Genomic DNA, 27,461 nt, shown 5'->3' with positions numbered 1-27,461 from the left:
TAGGAAAGTACCCACTCTAAGTGGTGCCTGTCCTGTGGTGAGCTGAGACCTGTCCCCAAGGATGGCCACCTCACAAATCCCTACTGGAAACATCACTCCCTGATCTAGACCTTCTCAGACCTAGCACCTGCCCCTCTTCAATCCAGTGACTCTTCCCACTATCAACCAAGTCCAGTCTGCCCACTGGGCTATGACCAGGGCGGTCTACAGCCCAGGCTGTACCTGCTGCCATGGCCTTGAGAAGTTAGGGCCACTGTGGCCAGGTTCTGCTCAGCTGCCCATCACGTCTCGTTTACCAGTCTGCCTGGGGACTGGGTTCACTGCAGGCCAGGTCAACCACCCACAGCAAGGGCCAAACAAGGCCCTATGTTCCACGCACCCACCCCTACCCAACAGCCAAAGTCATCACAGCTCTGCGAGACGCCCCCTGGGTGCAAAGATGAAACTAACCCCAGCACACCAGGCCTTGGAGGGGGCGGGGGGGGGGGAGGGGGGAGGACATCCAGAGCCCCAGGCCTGTGCTGAGCACACAAGGATGCTCCCAGGATGAGGGGAGGTCCCCACAACCCTTGGGGCCCCAAGGACAGTCACCAGGGAACCACCATCAGGACCCAGAAGAAAGGAAGGTGGAGTCCAGAGTAACACAAGGAAAAAGGTCCTTTTATTCATCCAAGAAAATATACGAACATGATGAAGGAACCCGTTGGCCACATGCCCTGTCCTAAGCAGGAGTATGAGATGAGGCCGGGCCTGACCAGGGCTTGGGAACAGCTCACGTGGCCCTGGGAGCAAGACCAGGCAGAGCCAGGAGTGGGACTTGATTCTGTTAGCACCAGGAACAGCCGCAGCTGCATGAGACAGGACAGTGGTGGCCCTGCCGACTCCACCTGAGCAATCTGGGGAGGGGCTGGCGGCAGGCGGCTCCCTACAGGTGGTCACCTGAGTGTGATTCTCAAATTCAGACCAGTCTTGGTCCCCCAGCCCCCTGTAAACATGAGAATGGGCTCGTGGCCGCCAAGCCCCTCAGGACAAGATGAGGGTCCGAGATGTGTGGCTGGGCTTCCCGCGGCCCAGAAGCTGCCGGGCTTTCTCCTGCATGAAGAGTTGGTCCCTGGTCCCCCCACAGGCCACTGTCTTCCAGGCGCTGGTCATCTGGGAGAAGACAAGAGTTACCATCCAGGAAGGGGGCGGTGTGCTCCCAGCGAGCCTGGCGGGGCGTGTCTATGACCCTCCCTCTGGAAGCCAGTCATGCTCGCTCCACCTTCCTGGTGGCCCTGGGGCAGTTAGCCATCTCTGGGCCTCCTCAGACATAACGGACGCTGGACCAGAAGACACAGCCACGCCCCTCAGGTGGCACCAGCCTCCCTGAGGAAAAGCTACCGCCATGCAGGCTGGTTAGAAGCAGCGAGGGGTCCACACATGCGAGCAGGCAGGGCAGCCCCCGCCCTCGAGGACTGGCATGTGCTAAGCAACTAAATCCAGATCATAACTTAATTACACGTGAAACCCGTGCCGTAAGAGGGGCTTGTGTGGAGTGGGGTCTCCAGGGTGTGGGTCCCCTGAGGGAGTGGCACTGAGGCTGAGATCTGAAACCTAAGTTAATCAGGTGCTCATTCAGGCAGAGGCAACAGCCTGTGCAAAGGCCCTGAGGTGAGAAGGGCAGCAGAGCAAGTCCCCAAGGGCGATACCACATTCGGGGCCAGCACTCACTGGGGCAGGTGTTGGCAAGTGGCTTCGGGGCTTCGGAGCCGTCCCCAGCCTTTCAGGCTTGGCCTGCAGGAAGCCCTCGTTGAGCAGGCTGTTGTTGTCCTCTTTGGTGCCTGGCAGAGTGACGCTGGAGGAGCTTGATGGGACGTGTGTTGGCTGAAATCAAAACAAGCCAAAGACTAACCATTTTGCCACAAGCTCTCAGTGGGAAGGAAAAACATGCAGTCACATCCAGGGACTACCCTCTCCTGGCTGCTGAGATCTTGAGCAGGACATGAATTTCTCTAAGCCTCAGGGTTCTCTTCCAGATGGGGAGTTAATTCATTTGAAGATTAAGTAAGAAAATATTTGTAAAGTGCCCGTTTCAGAGCCTGGCACTTAATAAATGCCCAGTAATGTTGGGTCCTTTCACATGAAGCTGGCTCCTCCCCTACAGCCTTCGGCCGAGACGAGGGTGGTTTCTCCTGGGACCAGAAATGCCCAGGAGCAGGGCTGGAGCTGCACAAAACATCCCGGGCCTGTCCAGCCTCCCTGCTCTGCTCGGCCTTCATCTCCTGACAGTCTGCTGGCTCGGTGCTCTTATCACAGGCAGGAACCGGAGGCTCAGATCCCAGAGAGCAAGTGCTGGTGTTAAGACTTAACCCAAGCCCACACCCTCCAACTCCTGTGCTCTTAACCACTTGCCATAATCTTGTTCTTTCCGGCTATTATTTTACGTGCCTGATGCAATGCTAGCTGCATGTCTAATGTGAGAGCACTAAGTCCCAGCCTGGCAGGCATCGCGGACCAGTGCTTTACAAGGAACTGTGGGTGCAGGAAGTGGAGCTGCTAAGATCTGGGCAGGAAATCTGTTTTCTCGTGACCCCTACCACATCTCTCGCTACCTCCCACTGGGCACCAGAGCAAGACAGGCTCGCTCTTGTCAGCTTCGAGGGATCCACGTTGTGGCCTGGTTTCTGGGGACCCAGTCTGAGGTCAGTCTGGAAACTGAACAGCACCCCATCGCAGGGGCTGATGTGCCTGAACCCTCTGGCTGTGCCCTGACACACACCATCGACCCTCTTTGGGGTCACCCCCATGAGCAGGATGCACAAGGAGGGGCTGGGGGCCCAGATCTATGGTCTTCAAACGTGTTCCAGTAAATAATATAATCCTGCCTAATAGAACTTTCTGCAAAGGCGGGGCAGAGCCGCTCTGACTGGAGCCACGGTGGGTGCCTGCCCTCCCTGCTGAGCTCGGTCCTGAGGACCACCAGGCCGCCCCACCTCCAGGTCCTCCCCACAGCTGAAGGGTCCCCAAGGCAGAGGCCTCCAGAGGGAGTCCTTCCTCCCTGGGGCAGAAGAGCCTCTGCAGCTCTGGGGTGGGGGCCCCCAGAAGCATCTCTCTGACCCCTTACCAAGGACAGAGCCTTGGGCAGCGTGGACATCATCAGCTTCCCGTCCTCGTCCACGATGTCGAGAGCCAGGGACTTGCGGACTTTCTTGATGGGGCTCCGCCGAAGCTGTGGGGCGGGGGGAAGGAGGCGGTCAGGGCAGGGTTGGGGGTTCTCGAGGGGCCCCCGCTGCCCTCTCAGAGAACCGAGCCGACTGCAGGGGCGTCTCTGAGCCAGGCCCGCATGGCACGGATATGCCAGTGGGGATGCGGAGAGGAGGGCCGGGGAGACCAGGAGGCCTTGGCCCTGTCAGACTCTGCACCCAGAGGCGACGGTCATGGCAGATGCTGCACCAGGAAGCCAGGACACAAACGCCAACCACCACCCAGACCCCTGCTCCTCATCCCCAAATGGATGTCCCCAAGGACAGCCCCCAGGTCTCAAATACTCCCCCCTAACAGGCCCCGAAGATAATCATCTAAGTTACAACTAAAACCCTCACCCACAGGCAGTAACATGGAGACGTAAACTCCACGGGACCCAGGCCCACCACCACCACCTGTGACAGGAATGCCTCGGCCGCTATGCGCAGGTCAGGGTTCAGGGGCCGGCTCCAGGAAGGGGGTCTGGGACCAACACTCACCCCCCAACCCAGCAGTGTGCCCCACACAGGTGCTGCCACAGCTCAGAACCACCGTCCAACACAGAGGAGAGGCCCAGCAAGGCCTGGGGTCAAGTTCTCGCTCCCTACACAGCCAGGAGCCCCAGGCCCATGGGCCCCTCCCAGCCTGACTGCCCACCTGCCCCCCATAACCTCCACCCGCCACCTGGGCACATCCCCGTTTTCCTGCCTCTCTCCAGGGAGCCTCCAGGAATGGGGGGGCAAAGAAAAAGGGGACACGATGTCTGCCTGCTATCGGGGGACTCCAAAGGGCAACAGAGGAGAGGCCGGCCTGAGTCAGCCCCTGCCGTCCTGTGCCCAGGTGTTCCTGCTCAGTGTCCCTGCCAGCTCTCCACCTTACCTGAATTGACAGCCCCCACCTGCCTCAAGCGGCCAGACACCTGACTGGCTCCACCTGAAGGTTTTCACTTGGAATCCTGTGTCCCTTTCTACGTCCTTAAGCAGTGTACTGAGAGTCACCAGTGCGTCTCTACCCACTGAGCTCTGGGGAGTGACCCCATCTGGGTCTTCATCGATGCTCTATGCACCCCACCCAGCCCACAGCCCACCCCGGAAGGGCCCAAACACAACGCTGAAAAGCTAAGGGACAGTTCAGAGGAGGGGAGGGGCCCAGGCACCAAGGCCTCCCCTTTGCGGGTTTCATGGATAACCACTTTGGGGGGAGCAAGGGTCTGGGGCCACAGTTCCACTTCCCCCACGCCTCACTTTCACCAGCTGTCCCCAGACCCACCTCCCACGCACGGCTCCTGCCCACGTGACCCAGGCTGGCAGCAAGAGGGCCCCGCCCCCGGCCACTCACCCCAGGCTTCCGCTTGTGCTTCTCGGGCCTCACTTCGTCCTCGATGATGAGCTCGATGCCGGCCTCGGAGCGCAGCACCTCCTTCAAGTCCTCCTCCAGGTGTGGGGTCTGGGGCTGGAGATGGGGGGGCGGGCACGTGAGGCTCCCAGGATGCGTGACACGGGGCAGAGCCAATCCCACCCTGACTGTCCCGGGCAATGCAGGAAGGAGGCCCGGTGCAGGGACGCTGGCCTCACATCCCTTGTTCATAACCATTAACCGTCCAGCCCTGGACAAGCAGACACCGACCTCAGTGCACTGAGGGCCACCATGAGCAGGAGAACCCCCGCATCACCCCTGCAACCCAGACAACAGCCGTCGTCTTCCGCAGGGTAGAAACGGAGGTCGAGAGCGCAAAAGCCCGGCCCCAGCACATCACTGTGGAGTCAGAGCCTGGACGCGCTCGAAGCCTGAACTCCTTCACCCTTTTGTTCCACTCGGGGGGATGCTTGGGGATTCCAGGTGACCTCTCCAGTCTCAGGCCAGAAGAGAGCGCGCGCTACGGAGCAGGACAGTGACACCTCAGGTCACTCTGAGAGCCCCTGTGCGCTTTCCTTATAGTTGCCAAGGTCAGGTTCACCCTCACACCTGTTTGGAGAGCACGTGGATTTCGGAGCCGAGTTCCCCTTGGACAGGCAAGGGCAGGGCTGAGTCTAACTGGCACCTGGCCTGGGCCCATTGACCTCAATCAGCTCTACCAGAGGGTGGGGGAGGCCACAGCCCCGCTGTCAGGCTTTCCCACGAGGACCCCACGCAGTGTGAGGGGAGAGGGAGTGAGGGGACCACGCAGCCGACTTTGTTCACAGGTCCAGTGCTCCTCTGTGACCAGCCTTTCTCTCACCTTCAACCAGTTTCTTAAATACCCAAGGTGCCAGCTCTCATCTCTGGAAAACCATCTCATGAATCGTGAGGAGGGGGAGCGGGGAGGTTGGCATAGTGCCGGGGAAGGTGCTTCCTCACTGGCCATCTCAACCCCACCCACGAGTGGCTTCCCAGTGTTTTGTAAAAGCGAGCAGTTAGGCAACTCGCCTAACTAGAGGAGCAATTCGCCACTTCCCCCACTTGGCCACAGCATCTGAGCGAGCCCGTCTCCTTCCCAGCACTTCCCATGCACTGGTAGTACTTGGTTATTTATTAATAGGATGCCACTGTGTCTCCAGCACCAGCCAGCACCCGCCTGGCACACTGCAGGTGCTCAGGAACTGATGACTTGGTAGATAACTCAGCCTCAGTTTCCCTACTTATAAAATGAAGATATCGGCAACTTCTCGGGGCTGCTGGGAGACTCCAGTGAGCTCTCAGAGGAAGAGGGCTCTGGGAAGTGCACGCGGCTGGAGGAACCCAGGAGACCCCACCACGTACCAGGGGCTTCAGTGGTCCGTACTTCTCCAGGGCGTTCTTGAATGGGGTCGGCGTGTGCGGAGTATTGTCCATGGAGTACTTCTGATCTGGGGATACAAACCTGCCAGGGCCAGAGAAGGAGGCTTGGGGATGGGGTTGGGGGCAGACACCAGCCACTCTCCCACCCTCCTGCCACCTGGACCTCTGGCCTCAGCAGCAGGAAGGAAACGCCGGCACACGCTCTCTTCCTTGCCCACTTGCCCACCCATTACACTACCCACAAGGGTCTCAATTAGGGGCTGAGAGGAAGGGGCCTCCCTGGCAAATAGGAAAGAACAAGAAAAAGCTAAGAGGGTCCAGGAGACCCAGGAAAGGTGAAAGAACAGCTGAGAATGCTGGGTGGTCGTCAGTCTAGAATGAGGACTTTTCATGACACAAGGAAAGGCCTGTGGCTGGCGAGAAAGGGACCGAAGGGGGGGAGGGGAGGTAAGGCGGGAATCTTGGGAATACCGCGTCCCTCCCACCACCTCTCTCCAGAGATCCAGTGGCAGCAGTGTCATTAAGGAGAGGCAGGGCCGACATCAGGTGTGACACAGTGAGGCCAACGTGCGTGCTTAACTTACCCACTTCCCAAGTCGCCTCAAAACGGTCACAGGGGCAACAGAAACATGGAAGGAAAAGCTTTAGCAGAGACCTCGGGAGGGTCTGGTGCACAAGCAGAAATACTAAGATGTGGCCCCAGCAATGTGTGATCTCTGCCTGCAATGCTGGTAAAAGGACAGAAGAGGTCCCTCAAACCCCAAGCACCACGGCTGCAGGCACTCAGCTGGCTGTGGGCCACCTCTGGCTCTGATGGCAAGTGCAAAACTCTGCTTGCACAAGACCTGTGTGACTTCAGACAACGGGAGGCACCACCATAGCGGACTCCCAAAGCCTTACTGGGGAGGTCCGAGGACATAAGAAACACCCCCGGTGACCAGGAATTCAGCAGCAGAGGCCACTCCTGGGCACGGCTGCCTGGGGCTGCCGTCCCAGTCGCCTCCCTCGGCCTGCCCGGCCTTCCACAGGGAAAGCAGCAGCTAGAGCAAGTACAAACCCTTGTTTTCTTCCTTCCTCCGGACTGAGAGATTAGACAGGGACCCACACACTCTGTTCCCATACCCTTGTTATCTCCGCCCCGGGACCCATAGAGACCCCTCTAAAAGGATGAGCAAAGACGGGTCAACACTGGTCAAACGTCAACACCTCGCGGTTCAAACCGCGGTTCCAAGGGATGAATCTGAACTGCGGGCCCGACATCTCTGGGGGACACGGAGCTTTTGCAATAAACGTGAGAAAACGCTAGAACCTCTCTAAGTCACAGCATCAGCAAGCACTAAGAATAATACATCCATGTCAGAAAACCAAGGGAGGCCAACTTGCAAAGGGAATACACAAGATGGCTTGGAAATGAAAAAAAAAAAAAAGAAAGCAATTCTGGAAGCCAGGGGACTCGGCAGGTGGGGAGCTGCAGAAAACCAAGTTGATGAATGAGAGGAAATGACATTTTCACAGAGTTCAAAGGAAACGGCTTAAGACGATGAATAGGAATATGAAGATGAAAAGAGACAGACCAAGGAGCCTGGGTAGGAAGGAATTCCTAAGGTAGGAGGCAAGGGGCAGAGACATCAGGGAAACAAGAATGAAAGAAATAGCAGCACGTTTGCTCAGCTCCACGTCTAGTATTGCGTTTGAAATGAAATTGGGGGCGGGGGGCGGGGTTAACAAAGAGATAGCATACCTACATAGAGCCTGGTAAATTTCAGGAATAACTGAAACACCAAAAATAAAACGAACAATCCCGACAAGGGTCCAGGGAGGAAAAAAGATTTCCTACAAAGAAATAACAGCCGGCTAAGTGTCGGAATTCCCCACAACATAAGCGCCGGAAGAAAAAGAGCAGAGTCCACAGCTTAGAGGGTCACTACTCTTCCTCCGATTTCTACATCCAGCTCCTGTTGTTGAAAAACAAGGGACAGACAGTCCAGGCCTCAGAAAGCACAGGCCTCACCCCCTCCCCTCTGAAAAGAAAGCAGAAAAGCACTCCATCTAACTCAGAAAAAAAACAAAACAAAAAAATTACCCACACATTTTAAAAGAGAAAGATTTGCTCTTAGGAGCCAGTCAAATCTTAGGGGTGTGTGTGACACAGCTTAACCCAGCCTTTCTCCCCAATACTCCCCCCCCCACAAACACACACACAGAGGGCCCTGGTGACCCTTCACCTCTCTCTCCTGTTCTTCTCTACACCCAATGCACTCTAAACAGTGGCCTTATTTTTGTTCTTTAAACACAAAAGCATGTTTCCACCTTGGACCCTTTGTGGTTCATCTACCTGGAATTCCTCCTCCTCAGAATTCTTCCTCTCGAGGGGCAGTCCCTGACCTATCTATTAATAAATGGGAAACCCCTCGTCGTTACTCTGTGCTCCCCAGGCCTGTGTAATCTCCCTGTAGTTTCCATAACCACCTGCAATCCCATCTACTGACTGTGTTTGGTTTGTTTACTAATGAACCGTCCCTTCCAATAAACCCTAACTTCTATCGGGGGGGAAAACTGGGGATATAAAAATCAGCGGGCAAGGAAACCAAATTTGGAATTAAGTCCCAAGAATTGTTGCCTATTAAGCGCTGCAAATGTCACAAAGAATTTAGAAAGAGAAAATACGAAAACCCCCAAAAAAAGTCTGTTGTGACAATAATTTAAAGATGAAGCAGCTGACTTCCGTTTCTGGCCAAAAGGGATCATCAGGGACCAGGTGTACTCTCCCGCCTGAAACACCAACAAAAATAACACAATGGATGAAACGATGGGTTCTCAAGACACTGGACATCAGGCAATGAAAGACAGTGACCCGAGAGATGGGAGACAAACAGGGGAGCCGGCAGCACCGAGTCACAGCCCAGTGGGGGGAGGAGTGTGGGGGAAGAGGGCGGGGTCCTGAGGTGAAGACACTGCAGAGCCCCTCCTCAGGTACCCGGCAGGGCACTGATTTGTGCACACGTGTGCTGAGACCAGGAAGAACCATTGGAAATCAGAGGAAACAACGCACAACGCTCACAGGGATGGAACAGAGCTCAGGCCCCCTAGCCAGGCTGGAAACCCTCACCATCCACACAAGGTAGCGGGTCGGGGATCCAAGGACCCTAAACTAACCGCTGCTCTGGTCCCATCTCATAAATCTTAAGGGCCAAGACCCAAAAGGAGCAAACTATTTCTAAAAAACTGAAGTGCATTGCAGAAAAGGCTCTAAAACAGTTATAGGAATACATAAGTATATAGCATCCAACAAAGAACTCCCGTTGGCACCAAGTCAGCTATTACCCAGCACATGAAGAAGCAGAAAACAACAAGTCAAGCAAGACCCATGATGCGAGGGAAAATCCATCAACTGAAACGGACCCAGAACTGACACTCATGCTAAAATACGCCAAGAAATTAAAAGTTACTACAGCTGTATTTCATTTATGTTCAAAAAATAAAGACAGGGAGGATGTTTAACAAGATCCAACTCAGCTTCTAGAGAAGGAAATACAATACCTGAGATGAAAAATGCCCTGAATGGGATTCCTGAAAGATTAGATGTGGCAGAGGAAAAGATGAAGATATAGCAATAGAAACCATCCAAAATGAAACGAATTTAAAAAATTATAACATTAGTAAGCGGGGACGTCAAGTGGCCTAACACATGGGTAACTGCGGAGCCCCCAAAGAGGACTGGGGATAGAAGACCCAGAAAAAATATTTGAAGACATAATGGCTGAAATGTTTCCAAACACGAAACCTATCTATTGTCAAATTCCAGGTCAACTGTTGAGAGACTGATTTTTGACCAAGGGATTCATACATCTTTTTCTGAAATGCGTGATCGTTGCGAGGGTTGAAATTCCAATCACATAACTTACTTGTGAAATAATAAATGGCAGTGCTGCTTCTGCAGCAAATGTAATAAGCAGAAGCACAGTGAAGTAACTCTCTCTACCTGGAATCCAGAGTCACGGCGACACAAGGAAGGAAAGTTACTGTGAAAGCCCTTCCATAGAAGCCCACAGGTGAGCAACCTGCACAGGCTTCGGAAGGTGAGGCGCTGCGCTTCGTAGGCCTGGGAGGCAGGGAGGCAGCTCCAGCCCTGACTGGAGAACTGGTTTGGCCTTCACGTAAGACTACTCAAACACAGGCGATGTGTGCTTGAAACGTATGAAGGGTATACAGATTAAGTTTGTCATGGCAATTTGGACTCTCTCCATTCCTGAGATCAGAAAACCACCAAATTAACCCTCCACCGGGGCGCAACTGATCTCACAGATTATTTTGAATTTCTGTTGATTTTTATACTGAATTTATGCAATAAACATACATTGCTTTTACTTTGTGGCAAATTCATGTTTCATTCTGAATAAATAATAAGCATGCTTACACATTTTCATTCATTTTCAATTTAAATAAATGTCATACACGCATCTAGTAGATGCACTGCGCCCAAACTCGTTGTGCCTTTTGCACTGCGCCCGACAGAGGGTTAAAAAATAAAAATGGGTTAGGACGATGGTAAAGTACCAGGCTATGCTGACAAAAATGAGGTGTGGTGGCCAGAAGGCCACTTTCTTGAAACAAAGAGTCTCAGGTGTTTTTCCAAGGGCGTCTTCCCTACCCAGTGATCCTGGCCCCGACCAGGCTGGCCACTGCTGGGGGCAGGGGCGGGTCCTCCTACACTCCTGGGGTGTGGGGGGACACACACGACGACGGGACTCACGCAGTGTGTTTCTGATGCAGGGGCGTCTTATCCCGGTGCAGGGGCGTGGTGACCACCACCTTCTGGCTGCACACCGGGGTGGACGTCAGTGAGGGGCTCTCCAGCTCCAGCGTGTCCTGTTTGTTCCAGAAGTTTAGAAACTACCAGGGAACACAAAGGAAACAAAACGAAGTGGTGACCTGTGGGGTGAGCTGAGACCCTCGAGACCCTCCCCGATCATGGCTGCTCTGACAGAGGTCCCCTCCTGATCTAGGGGCCCTCCCACCAGTCAGGCACCAGAGGACCAGGGCCGGGACAGGTCAGCAGGAACCCACCAAGGAGGTTCATCTGGACCCCTGCACTTGTCATCGCCCCAATACCCTGCTTTTGCCAGGCTGTTGGGAGGTCCACCTCCCAGCCCCACATGCTGCTGACAATGCACTTAAGACAAAGAATGTTGACCTTGTGGGAACATCTCTTCCATGACCTGTGATGGACAGGGGACGGTGATGATGGCAGTGTAGATGTTGACATTTAGAGAGCACTTTCTCCTATAGGGGCCAAGCCCTCCCCGCCAAGAATTTTGTGGAGTTTTCAGACCTCTGAGAGGTAGGGACTATTAGATTGCATTTTTCGATAAGAAAACCGAGGTTTACAGGAATTTAGATTCTTGTGCTGAATGCTTGAGGACTCAAATCCATATCTTAGCCAAGTCTGACGCACTACCCTCTCCGGGTCTCTGTCCTGAAGGTGCCCTTGGTAGGTTCGCTGCCCTATGTGGGGTCCTCAGAGCAGGGCAGCCACCATGCCATCGTCCTGGGCTGCTATTTGGCCAGCTCAGGGCTCTACCGTCTTCCTTCTCCAGCCAACAGTCCTCACGCGGTTGACTGTTAGGAGCTAAACTGCGGTGACTGTTAGGGGCTAAACTGCGTTCTCCCATAATTCACGTTGAAGTCACATGACTTGACTGTATTTGGAGATAAGGCCTTTAAAGAGATGATTCAGGTAAAATGGGGCCACATGGGTGGGCCCTGATCCAATTATCACTGGTGCCCTTGGGTTATAAACTAAGAAGAAAGAGGTTATGAGAAGATAGAGATTAGGATACAGACACACAGAGGGAAGACCATGTGAAGACACACGGAGAAGACAGCCATCTACAGCTCCCAGGGCAGTGCGTATCCCTCCGTTATGCCCAAGGCCCTCCAAGGCCCTATCCCCATCCTGCCCCCCGACCCATCACTCGTAATTGGACATCACACCTCTCACTCTGCCCTCCCCGCCTCTGTGCCTGTCTTTGTTCAAGTCAATTGATGATAAAACCCAGCTCAGACGCTTGCTCTCTGCTCTCCAGAAAGCCTGAGGCCTCCCCTGACCTCCTGAGCAGCACTCAGAACACACTAAGCTCTCAGTGACTTAGGAATCGCCATCCTCAGAGCACTTGCCATGCTACGTTCTCATCAGCTCATTACAAGCCCTTCCCCAACACCAGCTGTCCTCTTTACCTTTGCTCCCTGTGCAGGCAAACCTGGCATGAAGTAGGTGTTCAGTAAACGATTCTTTTAACAAACAGAGTCCCTTCCCTTTTTTGCACAGGTATCCCCAGCTCAAGCAATTCCTCCTCCTCATGGAAGACTTCCTGGATGAAACCCTGCCCCCCAGGCTAGACGCACGGGGAGCCCCATAAGCCTCCTTCACTCCACTGATCACGTTTGTTTGGTCTTTTTTTCATTAACTGGTCTTCCTGCCAGAATGGAAGCTTTGTGAGGGCAGGGCCAGGCCTCTTTCTGCTCACCCCTTCGTCCCCAGCCCTTGCACACAGCAGGCAATCCATGAGTGCATGTTGAATGAATGGCATGTCTGCATGCCAGGCCCTGTGCTGGGTAAAGAGAACCCAGTGAGGGGTCGGGGAGGGGTCCACACACCTGGGAGGGCGAGAAGGGCAGGGTCTTGACAGGTGTGCTCTTGGGGGTGAGGCTGTTGCAGGAGTCCAGGAAGGACAGGCTGGCGCTGTTCTCTGTGACGGGGGACAGGGTGACACGCCTCTTCTTCTGCCGCTTCAGCACAGAGGGCGGCGTGCCAATGCCCAAGCCCCCCACTTCAGTGTTGGGGGAAATGGGAATCAGCTCGCCGCGGCTGCCTCGGCTCAGGTCCGAGATGGTGTGGCCGTCCAGGCGGTACTCGGTCACACTGGAGCCAGGGGCAGCAGGCTGGCGGGGTGGCGGCGGCGGCTGCTGTTGCTGCTGCGATGGCTGGGGCTGCACGGGGCTGCTGCCCTCTGCAGACGACTCCTCGGGGAGGTCAAATTTGCTCAGATCACACCAAGCGTCAGGGTCCTGCCCGAGAGAGGGGTTAGGAGTCACTGTAATTACTCTGCTTTTCTACCAGCTGATACAAGGACTCGCTCATCACAGGAAAACACGTGAGTGTCAAGTACAACCCCACAGCCCAGGAACAAACATTAACATTTTCTCAAGGATTCTCTGACGTCTGTGTATCTATCTTTGTAAATATAACAGGCTGTGAATATGACTGCTTGCTCAGTTATTTCAAAAATGTTCCGTGTACCATTTAAGATACAAAGAGCACAAAGAAAAGCCAGATACCCAACAATAAGCCAAAGAAATAAAACCTTATCACTGAAGCCCTGTGTCCACCTCCCCTCACATCCTCTGCCTATAGGTAGGAAACCACTACCAGAATTTAGAATTTACTATCCTTGTGCACTCATTTAGCATTTTACCACGTGTCCCTAAATGTCTAGTGTTTTGCATGTTTCTCATCATGGTATAAATCATTTCTGTATCTTGCTTTGTTCCATTTAAAATTTCGGTAAAGCAGGAATAATAGTACCTAATTCTATTACCTATGAGTTAAATGTTTACTATTAATAAATATCAGTTATGATGAAAAATTTTTCAACTTTTATAATAGTTTTTATGGGGCTGGCCGAGTACCTCAGTTGGTTAAGAGCACAAACTCTGAGCAACAGGGTCACCGGTTCGAATCCCACATGGGCCAGTGAGCTGCGCCCAAGCTGAGCTGCCAACAGGTGGCAGGATGGCTCAGCTGGTGAAAGCACATGCTCCTAACAATAAGGTTGCCAGTTCAGCTCCCGCATGGGATGGTGAGCTACGCCCACCCACAACTAAGATTGAGCACGGCACCTTGGGCCGAGCAACCAAGAGCTGCTGATCGGCAGGCGGATGGCGACTGGACTTGGAGCTGAGCTAGCTGCACCCTCCACAACTAAGATTGAAGGACAACAACTTGGCTGTTCCCCTCCCCCAATTCCCCAATAAAATCTTTAAAAGTAGTAAGTTTTATAACTGCAAAATATTTCATCATATGACTATCAGTTACTTAACTATCCCCCTTCTGTTGGACATTTAGTTTTCCCCCTAATTTTTAAAAATGTCTATGAACATCTTAGAAATCTTCTGTATTTTTAGCTATTTTCTTAATAGAGTGGTAGAAGTGGGAGTTGTAGGCCCAACGCTGTCCCTGGGTTTAAGGGTCTTGATTTGCGCGGCCACATTCCAGAGAGGAGGCGGAGCTTGTGCTCTGAGAGACTGTCAATCACGGGTGCCCCCTCAGCCCTTTCACTGAAGCTATTTCCAATCCCACAACGACCCTGCTAGGAAAGCAATACTCCCCCGTTTGGTACTAAGGAAGCCAGACCAGAAAGGGTGTGACCTGCTAAGAGTAATCCCGAGAGGCATACCCAGGTCTTGCTCAGCAAATTAGAAGCCTTCCATTTTGGTCCCTGGAGGTCTGGTCCTGAATAGACCCAGGTGCCCCTAAGTGATGATTTCTGACCCACGGGACTCGTAGGAACCTGGGGCAGTTCGTTCCTAAGGGCCAGCTCAGGGCAGTGCTGACTTCAGGTCCACACTCCCAGCAGCGAACCCCAACCTGGGGGAAGCCCCAGAACTGATGGCATCTAATAGACCAGAAAAATCCTGCAAGGACTGCCCAGAGGTGCTGCAGGAAAGAGACCAACAGCAGCATTTCTGCAAATGGTATAACAACTCAACTCCATCGGCCGCTGCAGGTCATGGTGCAAGAGCCCCGGCTTCGAGCCAACCAGCAGGGCCTGGGCCTGGCCCTCACCAGCTCTGTGATGGTGGACCAGCCTCCTGACCTCTGCTGAGCTCGCGATTCCCTCACTGGTGATGAGCCCGCCACCCACTTCACAGGGCTGTTGAAGGACTAACAGAGCATGGATGTAGGTAGCAAGTCGCAAGCCCAACACATGGCAGGCGCTCAAATGTTAGACACTGTAATTACTAACTAAGCACTGGGTCTTGCATACACTGGGTGCTCAATAAAAGTGAGTTCCCCTCTCCCCTTCTCTGTGCCCATCAAGTAGAGGAAGACACAGAACAGTCTGAGGATGGACAGTGCCGGGCGCAGAGTGGGCCCAACTCTCATCTCCGCACTCCCGAGAGCCCAAAGGAGGGACTGAACATGGCAGCCTCGGGGCTATTTGCTGCACAGACTGATGAACACATCAGACCTGCTTCTCAAGCTGCTCCGAAGTTCCTTAGAGTGGAAGGGACACTCCAGATGGACCCTGTAGCTGACGCTAAGAGTTGAAACCCAGCGTCAGATGGACTGAGAGATGGCCCCCCGGAGATGGTATCATCCAATCCCACACTGAGGAAGACAGTGAGAGCATAGCATCAGGGTCAAGACTACCAAGCTTACTTGCTGTGTGACCTTGGATACACGACTTGACCTCTGAGCCCCAGTCACATCTACGAAACACAGAAAGGACACACCTCACAGAATACTGGGTGGATTGTACATTAAGCTCAGAGTCTGGCTTGTCATTATGTTTAGCAAGGAGGGACGGCCAAGTGGGAAGGCGAATGCGGGCGCGACCCCCCCACCGAATTCCACTGCCCCTAGTGGCCAGGCCTCTCGCCCACTACCTCCTGAGACCCGTTCCACACCACGGGCCTGCCTGATGCACCTGGGGATGTCACACCAAGAGGTGGTTTCCTACCACAGAACTCTGCCAGGAGCACAAGCCACAGCCAGCTCGGCCCCAGGGCCTGGCCCGCAACACCTGAGAAATCAGAACCCGCTCACCAGCGCCAGCCCCAGCATGATCCAGGCCCCATCCTAGGACACCCAACGGTCCGTGGTGCCGCAAACACCAAGCTCAACCGTACCGTGTAACAGGCCTCAAACACTCTCCCGTCACCGTCAAGGACGCAGCTCCAGTGCCACCTCCTCTGGGGAGCCCTCCCACCCCACGCTGTGAGGTACAATGTGCGTCAGGAGCTCCGTGAGGGCAGGGACTAGACTGCAATGATCTCACTATCCCCAGGTCCTGGCTGCAGGCTGGGCACTTAGCATCAGCTCAGGAAACGTCATTGGGATGAGTGAACGGAAGGATGCCCACCCATCAGAGGGCGCCCTGCTGGGAGGGGCACTCTGGGCCCAGTGGGATGCGCTATTGCCACCATTACCGATTCAATCAAGTCCAAGGCTTCCGAGAGGCTGGACTCCACAGCCGGGATCAGGAGGTTTGCGGCCTCGACCACCCACTTGTAGGGCAGGCTGCCTTCTGGCGAGGAGCCCTCCTGCTCATCACGCTTGCGGATGTCGTCTAAGGGCTCTGGGGTGTGCACTCTATCCAGCTCTTCAGAGACAGCGTCCCGTTCCTTAGCAGAGACAGCTGCCATGGCCTCTTCCTCACTGCTTTCCTCTTCCTTCATGGCAGGGAGCGCTGGGGGCCAGTTGGTCACAAGACTTCCCTGTGGGACACAAGGGGACACTCGAGTTTTTGTTATGAGACACAGACTATGGCGTATTCCAGCTAAATACACACAACCCCAAATCGAATAAGGAAACTCGGATGAACCCAAATGGAGTCTCTAAATGAACCAGCCTTACCGTATGCTTCGAAGATATCCAAGTCGTGAAAGACTAAGAAAGGCTCAGGAAGTGTTCAAGATAAAAGGGAATGAAAGAGATGACAACTAAAGGCAATGACTGATCCTGGTTTGGATCCAGGGGGTGGGGAAAAATGGAATATGGACTGTAGATTTTGGATAACAATCCTGAGCTGGTGTTAAATTCCCTGAACTGGATAGAACTGTACTGCGGTTATGTTCGTGAATGCCTCTGTCTTTAGGAAACACACACCGAAATATTAACAGATACAGAGGCACAATGTCGGTAACTGACCCTCAAATGACTCAGATTTTTAAAAAAGTAATATGCATCTATAGAAAGAGAAAGCCAATCTGGCAAATGTTAAAAACCAATGTATCCAGTAAAGGGTATAGAAGAGGACTTGGTACTATTCTTGCAACTTTTCTGTATGCTTAATATATGTCAAAGTGAAAGTGTGACAAATGAGGGTACACTAATTTTGTGACAAAAAAAAAAAATCCTTCGTGGCAATAGCTCTCCTGGCAGAACCTTGGAAAGAGGCTTGACAGGTTAGCCTGACAGACCCCAGCGCAGCCCTGAAAACGGCACGTGTGATTAATGGGGGCCACGTGGGGAGCAGGGAGCAAGGTCCGTGTTAACAGGGGCGCAGTGGCGTTGCAGAGAGAGCCGAGCCCGGATTCAGACAGAGCTTTGCATTTATGAGCCGACCTTGGGCAGGCAGCGGGACCTGTGAGTTTCCGTTTCCTCGGGGACAATGCAGACACTAAAGCTGCCCTGCAGGGGGTTGTAAAGCACCCAACCTAAATACTGGCTATTATTGCTGTCGTTGTCAAGTGGCCAAGATGGAAATGGTTTGTGACACAAGCAAAGGAAGAAAAGGAGAAAAGATATGATTAAAAGCTTACAATCCAAAGGAGGAGGAAAATGTCATCAACACTGGGGGAATCCAACGTGGGAATCCTGCCTCGGAAAAAAGCCACTTTGAAGAACTGTTTGGCAATTTATTAAGGTAGGTAATACATGTATCATACGACCCTGCAGCCCCATTCCTAGATATTTACCCGAGAGAAAGTAAAAGTTATGTTCACAAAAATCCTGTACACAGACGTTTATGGAAGCTTTACTTGGAAACACTGTCCCTCAGCTGGTAAACAGATAAACTGTGGTACAGCCATACAACAAAACAGCACACAGCAATAAAAAGGAACAAACCATGGATAAATCTGAAATGCATGATGCCAAGCCAAAGAAACCAGACACAGAAGAGTACAGCTGTATGGAACTCCATTTATGCGACTTTCTTAAAAAAATGTGTTGAGACAGAAAACAGGTAAATGGTTACCAGAAACTGGGGGAGACAATGGGGGGGGGGGTTGGCCACATGTGGGAATTTTCAGAGGGTGATGGAAATTGTGGTGATGGGTACATTTGTCCAAATTCACGGAACTGTCTACTAAAATGGGTGACTTTTACTGGCTGTAAATTATACCTTTATAAAATGAAGGGATGAGGAAGGTACCAATAAGCTGGGAAAAAATTAGTACATGATAAAGGGGTACTATCCTTAACACTTAAATACAAGTTTACAAATCAATGAGAAAAAAAGACAAAAAGGCAAATCAATAAAATCAATAAACAAGGAAAAAAGGTCAACCTCACTAGCAGTAAAAAAAAAAAAATCAAACCCAACTGGTATTCCATTGTAGCTCATAAAACTGACATTTTTATATAATCACAGCCAGTCGTGACAATGGTGTGGGCAGGCAGGCAGTCCCATGCATTGCTGACAGGATAAAACGGTGTAACCCCTTGGGTGACAATTTGGCCATGCTTATGACCATTCCGAAGTCCACACTATTGGACTGAGTCATTCCTTATCTGTGGGTAAAATTAACCCACATAAATAGGTACGTGTACAAAGAATTTGAACAGTGACGTTCACTGCAGCATATTGATGGCTATGGTGACAGATGTTCATCAATAGCAGATACGACAGATTCAAGAACAGTCTATATACACACAACATGGAAAGAGAGAAGCAGAAAAAGAAACGTGTGAGATAGTGAGCTATCACATCTTCTCATTTTAAACTTACTACCCTTAGCAGTTAAGTGTTGACCAATATGCTAAACAATGTATTGGTTCTCTCAGGAAATTGAGATTAGCAGGCTTGGCCCCCTGCACTGTTTAATTCGGTCAAGTTTTAAACTCTACAGTGACCGTGTATTATTTTTGAAGCCCGGGGTGGCATTTATAGCTGCAGTGAGTGGGGAAAACAGGAGGTGGTCCCATCTCCACATTTGCAAGGCAAACGTTTCTAGTAGGCAATCTAGGAAAATGTATTAAGTTTTTTAAGAGTGTGACTATCCAGCTCTAAGAATTTCTCAAGAAATAATTGAGTGAAGGAGCAGTGATTTAACTACAAGGTCAGTCATCAGTTTTCTTTTCTAGTAACAAAAAATCAGATATAACCTTAAATAAATAAGCAACACAATAGAACCATTAAAATGATGAGTGGCTGAAGCCAGCGGGGTTGGGTTGGCTTTGACCTGCAGTTCATCCTTGCCTGGCACCAGCCAGCACTCCAGACACAAAGTGCCAGGGGACAAAAACCAAGTCATAAACTGACTTTCAGCCACATAGGATTTTCAGAGACTAGGGAAGGTCTGTCCACTCTGCCCGAAGCAGGGCCTGGTTGGCAACCCCACAGTAGGTCTCTCCATGTCCCCAGCTTCCTTTCTTTGACCTACTTCTAGCTTAACGGTAATCAACCCCCTGCGCTGGAGCTGGACTTCCCTTCCCACCCAGTTCCGTTTTAGAAAATTACCCTGAAGCTTATGATTAATACCCTTAGGCTAACTGATCACAATCTCTATGGTCTAGCCTTCTTTCCAGACTAATACCATCATTGTTCCTGGGTCGCTTTGCTTTGGCTCTACCAGAGAACCACATGGCCAGAGGGTAGGCTCCATGCAGGTCACGTAGCCTTTATTTAGAGGAAGGCCTCGATTTTCCCTTAAATACACCAAGCTGGACTAAGAATGTGAAGGCAGTTTTTGGAGGTGTTAACCGGCTGCCTGCTGCCTTCTCAGACCACCGGTGCTCTGATAATTGACCGATAATTGACGGTTAATTCTATGACCCAGCTCCTGTGTCAGTCTATTGGAGCCGCGCAGGCAGGCAGGCAGCTTGAGCCGCCGCGGACTCAGTTTGGCCTCTGGTTTCATGCCCTATCCTGACTTCTCTGTATTTGCTGATGCCCAGTTTCTCTTTATGGCATGCATGTTTTTCCTTCAATCAAAAGTAAAAGGATTGAAAACATATTCCTTAGATATACAAGAAAGCATGAGAAGTAGGCTCCTCTGGGTGGGGGACGCGTGGTGAGTCCAATTTGGAGGAAGAAGTCGCTTTTCTGTTTCATTTTATACCTTTCTCTATTTAAATTTGTTACCCCAGAGGTGCATTTGTAGCAGGGAATCAAGAGATATTCTCTGAACCAAAAAAAAATCAAGAAATAAGAGGCAAAAACATTATATAACGCTCCAGCCAGGAACTGTGTGAACAAGTTATATCTAGTCCCCTGTAAGGGAAGGGGAGCAGAAAAAAAATTATTCAAAGCTCATTACAGAAAAGATCAAAAAACAGTGGAGACGGGTGTTACCACATACCTGACACCGTCAGCTATTTACCTTTTGACACGTTTGCTTCAAATCATTTTTTAAGAATCATGAGATACATTTTAAAAATATCAACAACTTTGCTCCAGGGTGTGGGACGGGACATGGTAACATCTGCATGTTGATTCCATTTTTACAATTGCAAAGCAAAACACCAAATGATTTCATTTTAAATGACATTCTAGAAAACCATATTCAAATTACAGAGATGGAAAACAGGTGAGAGCTGCTGGGGCTACAGGTGGGAGGAGGGCAGATGAAAAGGGGCACCAGGGAGTTTGGGGGTGATGGAAATGTTCTGTATCTTGATTGTGGTGCTGGTTACATGATTCAGAACTGGTCACGTTTTTGTCATGACTCAGAGCTGTACACTAAAACACAATGAATTTTACTGTATGGGAATTACACCTCAATAAACCTGACTTTTTTTTTAATTGCCAGCCTGCTTTTAGTATGAAAAAGCTGAAAAGAGCAACAGGTAGGAAAGAGCTGTTGCTAAGGACGAAGGCTGAGGACAGGCGTCAATTTTATGTCAGCTTGCTCTGTCATGCTTTGCCTGGAGGCAGACAAGTGCCAGGTAGGTGCAGACGTGTGCGACAAGGAAAGGTCCCAGTCAGAGACACACGGCCACACCGAGACCCGGTGGCAGGAACTAACGAACACTTGTGGGTTAGGTTAAGAAGGGAGCACAGGTGTTAAATGAGACGGTGCTGGATAAACGTGCAATCCAACCAACCAACCAACCAACCCAGAGCGACGCCCGGAGGCTGAGCACCTGGGCGCTCCTCACCTGGCCTTCCACAGGGTGGACACTCTGGTGGCTGTCCTTGTCCTCGAGCTCCAGCAGCAAGTACACGGGGGGCTTGCAGTCCTTCGACTCATTCAGGAAGCCTCCCGTGTCCACCTTCCTTTTGATGGTGGAGTTCCAGTGATTCTTCACAGCATTGTCCGTCCTGCAGGACACACAAGGGACCTGTGAGCCCTGGCCCTGTGGCCCGTGTGCCACTGGGCACGTCGCTAACCTCCATGGGCCGAGCTGCCACTTCTGTAAATGAGGTTTCAACCTGAGGAACTCTAAGATGAAGCCACGCGTGTGTCTAGCCCTTAACAATTTACAGAGCATTTCCGCTCACTAAGTAATAGTACGAAGTAATATTGTGTCAGGAGTGCTGACACACAGGAGGCACTTCTTTGAGGCTCCAAGCAGAGTGCTTTTCCCTTGAATTATGAGCCGAGTAACAGCTTGACTGAGCACCCAGTCTAAGAGGAGGCTCTGTGTCTTGGTTCTCTCCCACGGCCGGCCCTCAGGGGACAGACACACAGATACACACACCCATGTATCATCAGGTCAAGGCCAGACTGTACCTGAGACCCCGTCTTGCTGGGCCCCTTCCCTATTCTTGTGCACGTCACCTCTCACAGGTGACAGCCTGTCCTCAATCAACCCAGGTACCTTAACCTGTGTCTCAGGCTCTGCTTCTAAGGAAACTGACCCAGAACACCTCCCAGCCCTCTGGCCCCGCAGGATCAGATCTGGGGTGTTCCAAGCTTTAATGTACCTCATCCTTTGGGGTTCACATATATTTATGGAGCACCCATTACGTGCCAAGCATTGCTCTAGGCACTGGGGGTGCACCGGCAAGTAAGCCAGGCGGCTGCATTTACAGAGTCTATGCTAGTCCGGGAGGCGGGCATCGTGTCTAATTGTAACTGGGATACAAGCGGCTCAGAAGACAGGCAGGGCACTGTTGTAAGGTCACTGGGGACCGACCACAGTCTGGAAGGACAGAGAAAGTTTCTCTGAGGAAATGACACCCCCATGGAGAACTGAAGGATGAGGACGTGTTGGCTACACAACGGGCGTGAGGCGGAGGCCATCACACGGGGGCACTTAGGGAAAGGCTCCGAGTCGGAGGGACCGAGCGGAGGGACAGGCGATCAAGGATGTGCTGGATCGAGTGCCTTGGACTGGTGCCCTGGGCCGGGCCGGAGGGCCACATGAGGAAGGCGACTGAGTCCTCACCCCAAGTGTTAGGAGAAGCGCCTGAAGGATACCAGGCTCGAGTTTGAGTTTTGAAAACAGACCATTCCAGACATTAGGGGAAAGACATCATATGATATTCTAGCTCCTCTCCCTCCCAGAACCGCACTGCTGTGATTAAAAAAAAAAAAAGTAAAAATGCACCAGGACAAAGAGGACAGGGAGGAAGACAGCAGCAAATAAGAGACTTTTCGAAGTTTCCAGAAGATGGAGAACAGTCAGGGGAGCAATAAGCCACTTAGGAGAGTTGACCCGGAGGCAGATTCCGGCAAGCATGGAGCCAAGGCTTCCCAATGCTCCCTGCAGAACCCCAGGAGGCTCAGGGCTTGGAAGGACAAGGCCCAGTGAGCAGCAGCTGAAAACAGAGCAGTGGTTCAGACGTCCAGCTCCTGGCCTCGGCCTCACAGGCAGGAGGGAGGCTTATTCTCTAGAAAAAGAGGAGCAGGTGACCCTGGCCACAGCAGAGGGCAGGGATGGTGCACACACAGAGCTGAGGTGGGGGCTAAATGAAAACCTGCACATGGAATTGGACGTCCCCAGGCCCCTTCTCCCTACAGCCAGGCCCAGACAAGAGACGGGAGGACTCACACATCTCTGGGAAGAGTGAACAACTCCAGAGAAATCTGGCCCTTGGAATGTTCACCACCCACGAGGCTCTCACCGCCTGGGAGCCGCACCCTTCCTGCCCCGACCCCAAGCCTCTAGGAGGCGGCTCACCTCCCCGGCAGCATCTTGGCGATCTCGGCCCAGCGGTTGCCCAGCACCTTGTGGGCCTCACAGATGATGCGGTCCTCCTCCTCGGTCCAGCAGGACTTCTTCACCTCGGGGTTGAGGTGGTTGTGCCAGCGCTCACGGCACTGCTTCCCCAGCCGGCCTTTCAGGTGCTTGGCAATCAGCGTCCACTGCTTCGTACCGTACTTCTTAACCAGCTCGATGACCTTGGAGATGAGCCTCTGTGAAGCCAGCGGACCTGGCCCTGCCTCAGCCCCACCACCATAGCACCTTCTCTCCACCTGAGCCTCACCGCCGCCCTGAAAGGTACAACTGACTGACCAGCGGATGACACCCACGACCTTCAGCTTGACCCCTGCTGCCAAACCCCATGGGGGCAGCCCCGAAGCCCCTTGGTTTCCTGGATGGGTGAAGGCCTACTGTGTACAAGGCACTGTCCCAGGAGTTACCTTCTCGTCTTCCTCTTTGGTCCACGGCCCCTTGACGAGATCTGGATTCAAGACTCTCAGCCACCGGTACTGGCATTGCTGGTCAGTGCGGTTCTGGGAAGACGGTCAAGTGTGAGAACGCGGAAGGCGGCCTGGGATCCTGGAGCACCGCCGGGCACAGGGGACTGCGGCCTAGGGCCAGGCCCACCTCACATGGGTTTCGTCTTGCTCCTGCACCCACCACACACTGCACGCCCACAAGCCACAACATGTGTGTTTCTCGTTGCTACAAGAGGGCACGGGTGGAACTGGACAAACTCAGAGCCCTGTGGGGAGCCACCTCCACCACCCTAACATACAGGGGCGGCCACTGTGGGCCTTTCAGCCCCTGCAAAACGCTGGCGGGGTATGACAGGGACCCTTGCTTGCTTCTGGGAGCAGTGTTAGTTCCCTGAAGGTTTCAGATCACGTGGAAGAGGGAGATGAGCAATGGGGAAAAAAGGTCTTGGTCCCTGAGCTCCCTGAGTGACACAAGAAATAAGCCCGACAGCAGCTTCTGCCACACACACCCCCACACACACCCCCGACCAGATACCCGCGCTCCTGAGAGTGGGGTATCCGAGGGAGGCCTGCATCACCAGGGGACTCTAAATGCTGGATGTGGTGGCACCATCTGGCTCTGCGGGGGTGTCACTGTGACACCTGCTGGAAGTATCGATTCCCCTTAGTTTCAGTCTCAACGTTAAGAAGCTAGGCACCAATTTGCTCCTGACTTACAGGAAGAAATGCAAATATGCCACTGACCACATGCCGCCATGCCAGAGCCTAAAGGCTGCTGAGGCTGCTGCGTGGAGGTGCTTTCCTCTCGGGGCCTCAGGGTGCCCTGATTTCCAGTTTTGGAAGAAAGGGCCTGGGGAGGGGGCAGGGCTTGTAAGGAGCTCCCTTTTCTCCTTGGCAGCAAGTCTGTCCCAGGCACACTGTCTGGTCACCCAGCACCCTATCCCCGGGGGAGGGGGCCACAGAGGGGCTGCACTCACAGGAAAGTGGCTGGCCAGGAATTTCCAGTCTTGCTGTCCGAACTGCCTCACCAGGGTCCTCAGCTGCTCATCCTGACAATGCCAGAAAGACAGAGGGCTCAGCGCACACGGGTGCAGGAAGCAGCTGTTAGGGACAGAGCCCTCTCCGGAAAGAACAGCCTCATTCATCCACTCAGTCATGACTGGGGTACCTACTAAGCGCCAGGCGCTACAGACAAAAACGGGGCAGCAAGAGCAGCTCAACCTCCTGGGACTTATGGCCACCGGGAGGCAGATGCCAATCAGAGGCTCCCACAAATAAAAAGTGAAGCTACAGTGCAGGGGGGCATGGAGAGATAATGTGGGGACTGCCTATTCACAGAGAAAAGGGGACAGGCCTAAATGAAGTGTAGTGTAAGGGCCATGCAGGCAGCAAGGGAGAGGGATGCAAGATGGTTCTGGAGGGGACGGCAGGGGCCAGGCCACACGCAGGGTTGGTTCGGGCCTCTGCATCATGCAAAGCCATGGATGCATCTGAGCACTGCATGGTCACGGTCCAGCGTGCTTGTTGTGAGGTTCACTGTGGCAGCTGCAGGAAACGGAGCTGTAAGTGGCTAGATGAAAGGAGGCCATTACAGGCACCCAGGCCAGAGGTGATAGGGACACAGCCCCGGAGATGGGGAGACCATCAAGGACAGTCAGAAGGCGAAACAGTCTCCTGAAAATGAACTGCTTCACGCAACACAGAATCTCACGAGTGAAAGAAGCCAGAGATAAAAAGAGTATGCACTGTATGACTCCACGCATGTGAAATCCTAGAAAACGTAAACTAAACCATAGGGACAAAAAGGTCGTCAGTGGTTGTCAGAGGTCAGGGGTGGAAGAAGAGAGGAAGGGACAGGCAGTAAAGGAGAGCAAGGACTGTCTGGTGGTAACGGAAATGTTCTCTACTGTGACGGTGCTGGTAGCTTCAGGGTAATACAGCTGCAGAAACTCATTCATTGCACTGTCCATGGTTACAGCTGATTGTAGGTAAAGCATTCCTCAATCAAATCGATTTTTTAAATATACATATATATATATACATACACACACAGAAGATGTGGTGTATCCATCCATACAATTGTTACTGTATTAGTCAGACTTAACACAAAAGCAAGTTCTGACGCATGCTACAATGTGAATGAACCTTGAAGACATTATGCTAAGCAAAATAAACCAGCCACAAAAGGGTAAGTACTAGATAATTCTGCTCATATGGAGTAGGTAAAGTAGTCAAAATCAAAAACAGAAAGTACAACGGTGGTTATCAAGGGCTGGGGATGGGGAGATAAGGAATTAGTGTTTAATAGGTATAGAGATTCAATTTTGCAAGATGAGCAAGTTCTAAAGATCTGTTGCACACTGGGAATACACTTAACACTGCCAAACTGTATACTTAAAAACAGTTACAATGGTAAATTTAATGTTATGTGTTTCTTATCTCTCCCCCCGCCCCCGCCCTACATAAAAAAAGGCCACCACAGGATTCCCGACCCTTAGTGGCAGCTTGGCCACAGTTCAGCACCAGCTGGGCCAAGTCCCCAGAAATCCTGTAGCTGAGCCAGCCCACACCCACCCGTGACCAGCCCGACACCCTGCCCAGGCCCACACAACTGCCTTCCTTCCTTCCTTCCCCATTTCCCATGTCCATCTCCAGCACTTCCGTCCTCCCTGACAACTGGCCATTTCTCGTTTTGTCTCCAACTCCTCCCGAACCCCGTGGGCCTCCTCCACCTGTTAACTCCGCCCTGCACTGCCATCTTCTCTTGCCTGCCCGTGCAGCAAGCATGCTGCCCCACTCCCTTAGCACTGGTCCCTCGGGCCCAGGTTACCCCCAAATCTCTTATCCACCCTACACACAGCAGGTTAGCCAGCTCCCCTGAAGCCTAGCTACGTTCACATCACTCTTCTGCTTTAAAAATCTTCAACAGCTCCGCCCCACCAGCTGAACAATTCTACACACTTCTGAGTTCCACATTCAAGGCCCTCCAGGATGTTGGCCCCAATCCGTATTTTGTCCCTATCAACCACTCTTCCCCTTCAAGGACCCTTCGCTCCAGCCAAGCCTCTACGGGCTTCTCTTCACCAACAAGCCATTCCCTACTCGGACTCGCCCACGGTTTTCCACACTTCCCTGACTGCTGCATTTCCAAATCCTTATCCATGAAACTTCCCCTAATCTCTTCAAACAGTAACCTCTCCTCCTAAAGGTATTTCAACAATTACCAGTGTTGCCTACGTGCTTCAGGAGCCTTAGTGCAAGCTGCCAAGCGACAGTGGTGAGCACACAGGGACACATCCTGCCGACGCTGCTGATGACCACAGCACAACCACGGGCCTGTGTGCGGTGTTATCTCTCCGTCCCAGGCAGACAGCTGCTCTGGGGAAGGGACCCCATCTTGTTTGTTCTTGTAAGCCCACAGGAACTGAATGTAGTCCCTGGTCCACAGGGAGATGAACAGAAAAGGCTGGCTCTGCACTCCTCTGAAGAAACATCTTTTAGGGGGCCGGCCGAGTGGCTCAGTTGGTTAAGAGCTTAACAGCATGAGCTCTGAGCAGCAGGGTCACCAGTTGGATTCCCACATGGGCCAGTGAGCTGCGCCCGAGCTGAGCTGCCAATAGGTGGCAGGATGGCTCAGCTGGTGAGAGCACATGCTCCTAACATGGTTGCCAGTTTGACTCCTGCATGGGATGGTGGGCTGCATGCCCCCCACTTCCACCCCCCAACTAAGATTGAACACAGCACCGTGAGCTGAGCAGCTGCGGGCAGCTGGATACTGGACTTGGAGCTGAGCTAGCTGCGCCCTCCACAACTAAGACTGAAGGACAACAACTTGGCTGTTCCTCTTCCCCAATAAAATCTTTTTAAAAAAGAACATCAATTCAGAGCTTGATGTCATAAGA

General features: G+C 52.4%; 1 protein-coding gene across 1 annotated transcript; it reads right to left on the bottom strand.

The window, feature by feature from the left end:
* Nucleotides 1-639: 639 nt before the first annotated feature.
* Nucleotides 640-25,529, bottom strand: MYBL2 (MYB proto-oncogene like 2). The gene is made up of 13 exons (XM_019636905.1): nucleotides 25,467-25,529; nucleotides 24,537-24,608; nucleotides 23,521-23,613; nucleotides 23,057-23,277; nucleotides 21,089-21,251; nucleotides 16,192-16,479; nucleotides 12,637-13,047; nucleotides 10,733-10,872; nucleotides 5,962-6,061; nucleotides 4,561-4,674; nucleotides 3,104-3,208; nucleotides 1,711-1,863; nucleotides 640-1,152 (listed from the first exon to the last, which is right to left on the bottom strand). The coding sequence occupies exons 1-13, from the start codon at nucleotides 25,527-25,529 to the stop codon at nucleotides 1,024-1,026; spliced, it is 2,052 nt and encodes a 683-aa protein (XP_019492450.1). The 3' UTR covers nucleotides 640-1,023.
* Nucleotides 25,530-27,461: the final 1,932 nt, after the last annotated feature.

The sequence above is a fragment of the Hipposideros armiger genome, unplaced genomic scaffold (genome assembly GCF_001890085.2).
Source record: "Hipposideros armiger isolate ML-2016 unplaced genomic scaffold, ASM189008v1 scaffold_31, whole genome shotgun sequence".
Classification (NCBI taxonomy): Eukaryota; Metazoa; Chordata; class Mammalia; order Chiroptera; family Hipposideridae; genus Hipposideros; species Hipposideros armiger.
Note: the sequence above shows the minus strand (reverse complement) of the source record. Positions and strands in the feature narration are given on the sequence as shown.